The sequence below is a fragment of the Microtus ochrogaster genome, chromosome 4 (genome assembly GCF_000317375.1).
Source record: "Microtus ochrogaster isolate Prairie Vole_2 chromosome 4, MicOch1.0, whole genome shotgun sequence".
Lineage (NCBI taxonomy): Eukaryota > Metazoa > Chordata > Mammalia > Rodentia > Cricetidae > Microtus > Microtus ochrogaster.
Genome location: NC_022011.1, coordinates 34,093,773 through 34,103,021, shown reverse-complemented (window position 1 = coordinate 34,103,021; position 9,249 = coordinate 34,093,773). Strand labels below are relative to the sequence as shown.

General features: G+C 48.2%; 1 protein-coding gene across 2 annotated transcripts in view; it reads left to right on the top strand.

Annotated features, from left to right (window-relative positions):
• Positions 1-9,249, top strand: part of Tarbp1 (TAR (HIV-1) RNA binding protein 1) — a 52,079-nt gene that overhangs the window by 16,038 nt on the left and 26,792 nt on the right. The window contains exons 8-14 of one of the 2 annotated variants that reach the window (XM_005345899.2): positions 241-337; positions 1,655-1,744; positions 2,104-2,239; positions 4,350-4,446; positions 4,879-5,051; positions 7,022-7,119; positions 7,948-8,109. In XM_005345899.2, coding sequence (XP_005345956.1) covers positions 241-337; positions 1,655-1,744; positions 2,104-2,239; positions 4,350-4,446; positions 4,879-5,051; positions 7,022-7,119; positions 7,948-8,109 — 853 coding nt within the window. Of the gene's footprint in view, positions 1-240; positions 338-1,654; positions 1,745-2,103; positions 2,240-4,346; positions 4,447-4,878; positions 5,052-7,021; positions 7,120-7,947; positions 8,110-9,249 lie in introns of both variants that reach the window. The other variant, XM_026778872.1, reaches the window with a different exon arrangement.

Sequence of the window (9,249 nt, the reverse complement as noted above, 5' to 3'; positions counted from 1 at the left end):
TGACAGTCACTCCTGGTGCTGGCCACTCCTGGTGACAGTCACTCCTGGTGCTGGCCACTCCTGTTAACAGTCACTCCTGGTGTTGGCCACTCCTGTTAACAGTCACTCCTGGTACTGGCCTGTCCTGGTGACAGTTACTCCTGGTGATGATCATTTTGTACGTCGGAGGTTGTAGGCAGTGTAAGTGATTGTGAGTGCTCAGACTTCCAGTTCCTACCTGTGTGTCCTTGCTTTAACCAGGGACGTTCTCCAGTGCACCATGATCACACACCAGGTCCTCCTGAGAGGGGCAGCACAGTGCTATCTTCTGCAGACAGCCATGCGTCTGGTGGACGTGGTGAGTGTGCCTGTTCGTACACCATTTGCAAGTCTTTCTCAGGGAGTACCGGTGGACTTGGGGACGACTGACATCATCCTAGGTGACAGAAGTAGCGTAGTGTGCAGGAAGTGTTGGTTGTGCTGAACAGGGTTCTTGTCTGGGCCTCAGGAATGTCAACCTTGCAAGGCCTGGGCTGCTATAGAACCAGGTCCCAAGACAAAACCTGAGCCCTGAGGCTCCAGTCAACTTCCCTGGGAGCCTTTCTAGTATATTCTCACAGCCCGGTAAAAGGACCAGGCCATCCTGGGTGACTCACCAGGAGAGGAACTTGTAGACATAGGGTCCCAAGGAAAATACCAAGAGCCAAAGTCAGCACACTGCTGTGCTGGACAGAGCAGGGGACATGAGGCGTCTGTGTATGTTATGGGGTCCCTGTTTAACTTTGGGCTCATTGTTGTCATCTAAAGAAATGCATATGCCATGTTCCAATAGGACCTCCCTTAACCCAGGAGCTGTGTGTGCATCTGTTGAACTGGCCCAATACTGAATCTTTATTCAAAATCTGTGACCTTTGGGCTGACGAACCGCTGTTGTTTGCTTCAGTTGGAGATTCTTTTTGTTATTTTTAAAGAATCATTTTTTTATTTACAGGAATTTGTTTTTTCTTGAGAGTATGTTTTTTAAAAGATTATATTTATCTTTTCTTTAAGATGCTGCCTAATTAAAAAAAAAAACAAACAAGTATCTTTAAAATGTTACCCACTCTCGAGGCAGAAGAATTGCCTTGAGTTTGAGACCAACCTGGGCTACATTATTCAGTTCAGGCTAGTCAAGACACACACACACACACACACACACACACACACACACACACACACACACACACAAGTATGGAGGCAGATGTCTTCTGTTTCGCTCCACTTACTGAGGCAGAGTCTCTTGCCAAACCCAGACCTTGCTGATTGCCGCTAGTTTGTGCTAGTCTGCCTGCCTGGCATTGCCTGGGATCCCCCATCTCTGTCTCACAAGCACTAGGATTACAGATAGCCACGAGCGCTGTCCAGTTCTGGGGACCTGAAATCTGGTCCTCACTGAGCACAGCTGTGTGCCCTGAGCCTCTTCCCAGCCCCTGTTCTTGTATGGAAACAATGTAATTTCCTGTATCTTAAGTGATGGACTTGCTATTTTAGTTGACTTGCTCTTTCCTCCTGTTCTTGTGTGGAAACTATGTAACTTCCTGTATCTTAAGTGATGACTTGCTACTTTAGTTGACTTGCTGTTTCCACACAGCTTTCCTGTTACCCCAAATGTTTAAACTGAGCTTTCTCTGCCTAGGAGAAAGTGTCTTTTTCTGATGTCTCCGCCTTTCTCGTGTCTCTGAGACAAGAGGAGTCCTTGGCACGAGGGACTGGATTGTGGACAGAGGTGAGCAGCCAATCCACTGTTTAAGCTCTGTAGAAGCCCTTTCCCCCTGGAGCCATCACTAACCCTCTGAAAATGCAACAGTTGCTTCATCAGAAGTTTGAGATTCCCTTACACTGGGTTCTGAGTGGTCCTCTGCAGCTAATATAGTTCCGAAGACAGGAACCACGCATGGGAACTTACATTCGTCAGTACCGCTCCACACCAGTGAATGATGGCTACATAGGATTGGACCAAGTTCTTGTATCTAATGATTTAGACTCAGTTTATGTGGAAGACAAAATTGGCTCAGAGAAATTAGAAACGCTTTGTTCTGTTCCATTTTAAGAATAAACTAACCCTGCTATGGTTTTCCTGTCCAGCTCTGTGACTGGCTGTGCATCAATGAAAAATACTTCAGACAGTCCTCGATTGGTGGCTCTGATGGGCACGAGACATCGCTAAATGCTTACGTGAAAAACCTAGTTCAGGAGTTCGTGAAGTCTCCTGGTTGGGAAAGTAAGTCTGAACTCCCTTAGGAGGTGGCAGAATGTGTCACTGTAGCTTTCAGGTTGATCTGTGTGCCTGAGCAGCTGTGCAGTGTGAGTCTGAGCTCCAGCCACAAGGGCAGAATCGCTCCCTCCTGGCTTCCTGGGTTCTGAGACTTGAGGATGTTAAAGCCATATAGACGCTTGGAGGAGCTGCTCAACTCCTAGAGAGCAGGAAGTGGGCCCAATTAGTCCATGAACTTGTCCCCCAGGGCAGTGTGTGTGGGTCTCTAGGATGCACCTGGGTTTATTTTTCATGCATTAGAAGCATTGTGTTTACTGCTAACTGATGGAAACCGGTTCATCGATCTGGTTAACATGTGAACAGTGTGTGTGTGCGTGTGTATGTACATGTGTGTGTGGAGGCTGGGGCTTGACTTCGGGTGATCCCTCAGTTGCTGTCCACCTGGTACATGCTGATTGACACTAGTCTAGCTGGCCTGCTTGTGCCCAGGATCTGCTATCCCTGCCTCTGAGCGCAGAGGTTCAGGTGGACCGCCACTCCTGCCAGCTTTACGTAGGTGCTGGGATCTGAACTGCAAACTCATCCTCGTCCCTTCCAAGCCAAGGCTCTGACCCCGGGCCATCTCTCCAGTGCCCTCCCCCCAAGCCCATTTCAGAGAGCATTCTATTAGAAGGATTGTTTTTCCGGGGGGTGGGGTGGGGGGGGTGTTATTTTCATCACACGCTGGTGAAGACCATTTTTTTCTTCTCCTTTCGTGTTTTCTTTTGCTTTTGATGTGGTTCTGGGGTGGCCTTGGACATACTTGGCAGGTGCTCCGGCACCGAGCCCCACTCCTGGCAGAAACCACTTTTGCAAATATCTTTGGAGAAAACCTGTCAGCCTGCAGGAGGGAAGAATTCAAAGAGTCTCATTAATTAGGATTTTACATTTCTAATGCTTCCTATTCATTAAGGCCCTTAGCCATGATTTGGGAAAACTGTGCCCTTGAATTGAGCACATCTGAAAGCCCCTGCCTTTGTCTCAGATCCTCCCATTTCATCCAGTTTCTCTCATCTGATCCAGGAATGGGTCTTCATCAGGTAATCGGCCTCTAGAGCTCAAGCCTGTCATCAGCTCAGTGTTTTCTTCTTAGTGTTTCCTCTCTGTTTTCAAGTGCTTTTCTCTGTGCTTGGGAGCATTCTGGGTGAGGCCTGCCGCTAAAGTCAACCCTTCATTGCTTCTAGTGCAACCACACATGCAGCTCTCGTGGGTCTGAGGCCCTGGTGCCTCACCCCATCCATCCAGGGCCAGGTGTCATCTGGAAGTTTCCACCCAGCAAGGCTTGCTCTGACTGCTTCCCTTGTTCCTCCTTTTGCTTTCTTACGGTTCCCATTTTGGAAGTCCCTCCTTCCCCAGGTGCATATACCCTCAGAGGCTTCCATTGGCTGTAGGACAAAAGCAAATCTCCCTGAATGTCCTGCCAAGGGTCAGGTCTCTCCAATAGGTCTGTCGTCTCGTTTTCTCGCATGCATGCACCCTTCTGTTGACTGCTCTCCTGCTGGGACCGTCCACACACAATTCTTATCTCCCTTCACCCAGGTCATTCTGCTCAGCTCTCCCGAGTGTGTGCTCCAGCTGCAGACACCTCTCCCCAGTGCGGCCCTCGCTCTAATTACAGTTCTGGTGTTTGTGGCTCAATACCTTCTGTGTTCTGGGAGCCATATGTCTGTCATGTTCAAGCGGATCTCTTCACACAGCAGGGACAAGGAGTTGTTTTTATTGTCTTTAACCATGGTGCATAATAATGTTTTTCTAATGACGTTATAAGGACCAGGAATAATAAACATGCCAATGGTTCAGTTCCTCATTTTTGAAGGAGTTAGTGAATGCCTTCTAAATGTTTTTTTTTTTTTTTAAATTTCAAAAATGTGTGTGTGCACATGCGTCTAGTATGTGTACACCACAACACTCACTTGGCGGTCAGAAGAATACTCGGGAGTGAAGACTTTTCTCCCTCCATGTAGGTCCTGGGGATCAAACTAGGTCATCAGGTGTGACTACGAGCACCTTTACCCACTGAACTACTTCTCAGGCCCCGAGAATGCGTCTTAAGCTGTAACTTTTGTTATCCCAGCAGGAGAAAGCGGCTTCATGCCAGACTGGTTTGAAGCCAGGCTGACCTCTCTGATGGTTCTGCTGGCTGTGGACGTGGAAGAAATGAAGACCCAATTCAGGTCACTGTTTCTGCAGTGCTGACGGTGGGGAGGGGGCCTAATAAGGTTTATCATGGGTGCTTAGGATTCTCAGTGGCTGGTAGAGTCACTAACAAAGGCCAGATTTAGAACACTGGTCATACTAAAGAAATGTTTGATTTAACAGGGCCGCTTAGTGCTTGCAGTTTGGTAATTAAATGGCAAATTTGCAATCTAATATTAAATTAGAGAATATGATGCGTACTGTTTTATACTGGTATTAGAAAAGTATATGCTACGATCTCAGTGTAAATTGTAAAGCGTGTGGCATAAACAAAACTGGCAGTTGGGATGCAGTGACCCCCGAGCATGGAATAACATGTATGACCCCTGAGCTAACTGCTTGCAAGAGTGCTAGCTGGGGACTGGCCATGTTTTTGAGGTGGCTGATGTGGGTGTTCTTTCACCATCTAGGGAAAAGCAGAGGACTCAGAATGTGCTGCGGATCTTCTTAGACCCCCTGCTGGATGCTCTGGGGAAGCTGGGCACCAACGCCTACATGCCTTTGCTGAGGACTGACAGGTGCCTCCAGCTGCTGGTGAGGTTGCTGCGTTCTTCTGTGCCAAGAGGTTCCAGTGGCCAGGATGGTGAGGATGACTGGGCTCTGGGGTGCCTTGCGGGGGTGCTGCTGGCGTTGAGACTGGGAGGAAGCTCCTAATTTCTTCACATAAGAATTAGTTCTTCCCATGCATATACTGAGCAGCTAGCTCCCGGTGCGCCGGGAATGCTGTGGGGTGTCTGTGTGATAACGCCGGGAGGGTTGTTCACTATCATTAGAGCATGTATGTGAGGTGTGTGTGTGTGTGTGTGTGTGTGTGTGTGTGTGTACATACCTGTCTGTGTGAGTGTGTTTATGTGGAGGCCAGAGGATGACATAGGGTGTTCTCTCTATTGCTGCCAATCTTACTCCCTTAGCCAGAGTCTCTTCACTGAACCCAAGGCTGTTTTGGCTGGACAGGCTGGTCAGCCCCCAGGGTCCACTTGCTTCCATCCCACCTCTACCTTCCCTCATGCTGGGGTTACAGACAAGAACCCCTACACCCGCTTTTAAATAGATCCAATTTGGGCCCTCATGTTTGCGTGGCATGAGGTTTACCATTGGGCCATCCTCCCACCCCTGCTGCTTTTTAAGAGCTGTTTATTTTGTATTTGTGTGTGCAGGTTTATGCAGTTCTGCACATACCATGGCACTCACACAGAAATCAGAGGGTCACTTTGACTTTCAGAAGTCAGTTCTCTCCCACCACATGGGTCCTGGGATGGTCTTATATTATCAGGCTTGGTGGCACATACCTTTACCCTTGAGCCATTTCAGCAGTCCGTGTGTGTGTGTGTGTGTGTGTATGTGTGTGTGTATGTATATATATGTTCTTTAACGCTGTATTGATATACTACTTGTTCATGGAGTGTCTCCTGTAGCTCAGGCTGTCTCTATCTTGCCACGTAGGCAAGAATGACCTTGAACTTCCCATCCTTCTGCCTCCACCTCCTGAGAGCTTGGCTACTATGCTCAGTTTGATAGGATCATGGGATGGAACTCAGAGCATCCTGCATGCTAGGCAAGCACTCTGTTAGCCAAGCTGCACCCCCGGCCCATGAGGCTCTTCTAGAGACATGACTGACTTGTAGGAAATCTGCATATTTAATACATCCAGCTCCGCACTTTGGGATTGGACATACCTGTCACCTCCCCGGGTTTCCTGTTACCCTGCCACTGTTGTTGTCTGTAATTCTAGCCATTCACCCGAGGTCTGCCCCCTTATGTTCTAAGGCTGAATGTAGTAAGCAGCTGTCAAGCTCTACCCTGCTTCTGACTCTGAGACTTAACCATGTAGCTTGTGGCCTGTGCTTCACCATGGTTTGTCTTTTCTCTGCTGTCCTCTCTGTTCTCCGCAAGCTTTCCATTTCTAATATTTATTTATTTATTATGTATACAGTAGTCTGTTTGTGTGTATGCCTGCAGGCCAGAAGAGGGCACCAGACCACACTACAGATGGTTGTGAGCCACAATGTGGTTGCTGGGAATTGAACACAGGACCTTTGGAAGAGCAGGCAATGCTCTTAACCACTGAGCCATCTCTCCAGCCTAAGCTTTTCATTTCCATAGACTCTTACTGCTTTTCTCTTTGCTGTCTGTGCTTTGTGGCCATATAGAAAATGATATGGGGTGTGAAGCTGAACTTCCCTGTGTTTTCTTCTAATAGTTTTATGGTTTGGGGATTTATTAAGCAACTCAGTGCCTTTGTGCATGTGCTCTGGTCCATTCTGCACCAGCACCTGGCTTCCATTCAGGCAGTGGCTGAAGATTAGTTGATGTGAACACAGCTAATGTTTTCTCGCTCTGGGGCCCTGCAGAGATGGTGATTACGGTGAGAAGTTGCTATGTCTTTCCACATAACACAGTTCTAAAGTCCACCCAGTGTCTTTGTGCTGGACTGTGGTGTGGCATCCTGGATTCTAGTGACTGCCTTTCTGTCTGACAGTTGTACCAGTGCTGGTATGGTTTGTACCACAGCCCCTACTTCTGTCGGGTTAATAAAGCACGATCTCTCCACAGATGAGGTGTCCACCGTCCTCCAGACCTCCGTCCTGTCTGCTGCTGAGAGTGTGGCTCAGTTTGTGCTCAGGAGACTCACCATGAACGAGCTGCAGAGTGTAAGGAGCTTTGGGCTTCGGGAGCTTTCTCTCGCAGGCTGTTGCCGCTCTGGCTTTCCCTTGTCCACACTCAGTGGACATTTCTTTAGTGTGAGGGTTTTCCAGAAGCCACTCTGAGAAGTTCCTATCCCTCCCCTGCTAGCTCTCTGGAATTAGGACATTCCTCCCTCCGCTGAGGACTGATGTCAGTGTTAACTATGGCCCTGAAAAGCCAGAGAAACTGGGTATCTGCACAAGGCCTGTGCAAGCAGGTGGCCTGGGTCCGTCATCACCTGACACGGAGTGGGGAGGGTTTGCAAGGCTGCCTCTTCCTGAGGCTGTCCTAGGGGAAGGAGAAGTATTTTCTTCAGGGGTATAGCCACTGGGAAGTTGCCCATTCTGTAAGCAACCCCTCACGCATGCATCTGTGAACAACCTCCCACCCCTACTCCAGAGGCAGCAGAAGGGGTGACTGGAAGGAGGAAGGCCATTGGGAGTGGTGAGAAGACTGGAGGGAAATTGTGGCGACCACACAAAATTCATTATACAGAAATGGAAGTACAGATACCTACTGCTGTTTACTATGTGTTTAAAAAAAGAAAGAATTCATGGAAGACTTTCTGCCTCCCAAGGCTTCCTAGTTGCTGAGGGTTCCGATGCTGTGCTGTGAAAGGTGTCATCGGGTTCTGGAAGAGTCCAGACTGCAAAGGAGGACATTCTTAGCCTGCATGGAGATGTCCTGGGCACTGCGTTGTTAGTGCATTTACATGCAGGAATTGCTTCCTCTCTGAACTTCCTCTGTGAAAGTTAAGGTCCCGTTGTTCTTGTGTGTCCTGACTTTTGTTGTAGGTGGCAGATCTGGACCGCTGCCAGCTATACCTAACGGTGTTGGCTGAGCTCACGAGTCTCCAGGTGAAGCTGGGCTGGAAAGCAGGCAACCCCATCACCCGAATCATCTCTCCTTTGAAAAACGCATGCATTCACCATCTGCAGGGAGCTGAGGACAAACAGGTAATCCTCTTGGGCTGAAGGTGTGTGGTTATGTCCGGCCAGGAATACCCATTTGTTTGCTCCACAATGTTTTGGAATTATGAAGGGGATTTTATGAAATTTGATAAGATTCTGTCACCAGGTAGTAATACTGTAGAGTTGGGGCATGTCAAAGCTGTAATGGAGATTTGATACCTCTCTCCACTCCCTCCTTCCCTTCCTTCTGTTCCTCCATCCCGCCTTCCTTCTGCTGGTTTCAATACCCTAAGCTAGGCCTTAATCTTTTTTCACTAGTGACCCCTTTTCTTTTCCTTCCTTCCTTTTTTTTTTTAAACTTTATTTATTTAGTATACAGTGTTCTGCCTATATGTGTGCCTGCATGCCAGAAGAGGGCACTGGATCTCATTACAGATGGTTGTGAGCCACCATGTGGGTGCTTGGAATTGAACTCAGGACCTCTGGAAGAGCAGTCAGTGCTCTTAATTGCTGAGCCATCTCTCCAGCCCCCCTTTTTAATTTTCAAGACAGGATTTTTCTGGGTATCCCTAGCTGTCCTGGAACTAGCCCTGTAAACCAGGCTGGCCTCAACCTCAGAGATCCACCTGCCTCTGCTTTCTGAGTGCTGGGATTACAGGGCTGCACCACCACTGCCAGGCTTCACCTGTGATCCCTTTTCACTGAAGAAACTTTTTCATGAACCTTGGGTTAGAGGTCTAAAAAAAATGGGATCACAAATTAAGCATTTGCAGTTAATAAACCGTAAAGACATTGATTTTAAAACAGTTCTTTGGTATGCATATAGTTTAGTCTTTATTAAAGAAGAAAGCAAAGAGCCTACAAGTGAGGTGGCTGTGCTTGTTTGTCTAACAGTGTAATGCAGAGACACACTGGTTTATGCTCACATGCTGAGGAGCCATTGTAGGGACACATGCACGTCTTTGTTTTCTGTACCTGAGCCTATGCTTCTGTAAGAGCTGGAAACTGTACACACAACACTGCTTATAAGATACAGTAGTCTCAGTCTGTGCTCAGTGTGCCTGGCAGTGCTTACTGGCTCTGTGCCATAAAGTAAAGGAGAGAGTGCTGTGTGTGCAGAACCAAAACCACCGTGAGGTCCCAGAGTCGGTATGGACAGGCACAGCCATCAACACCGTGAGGTCC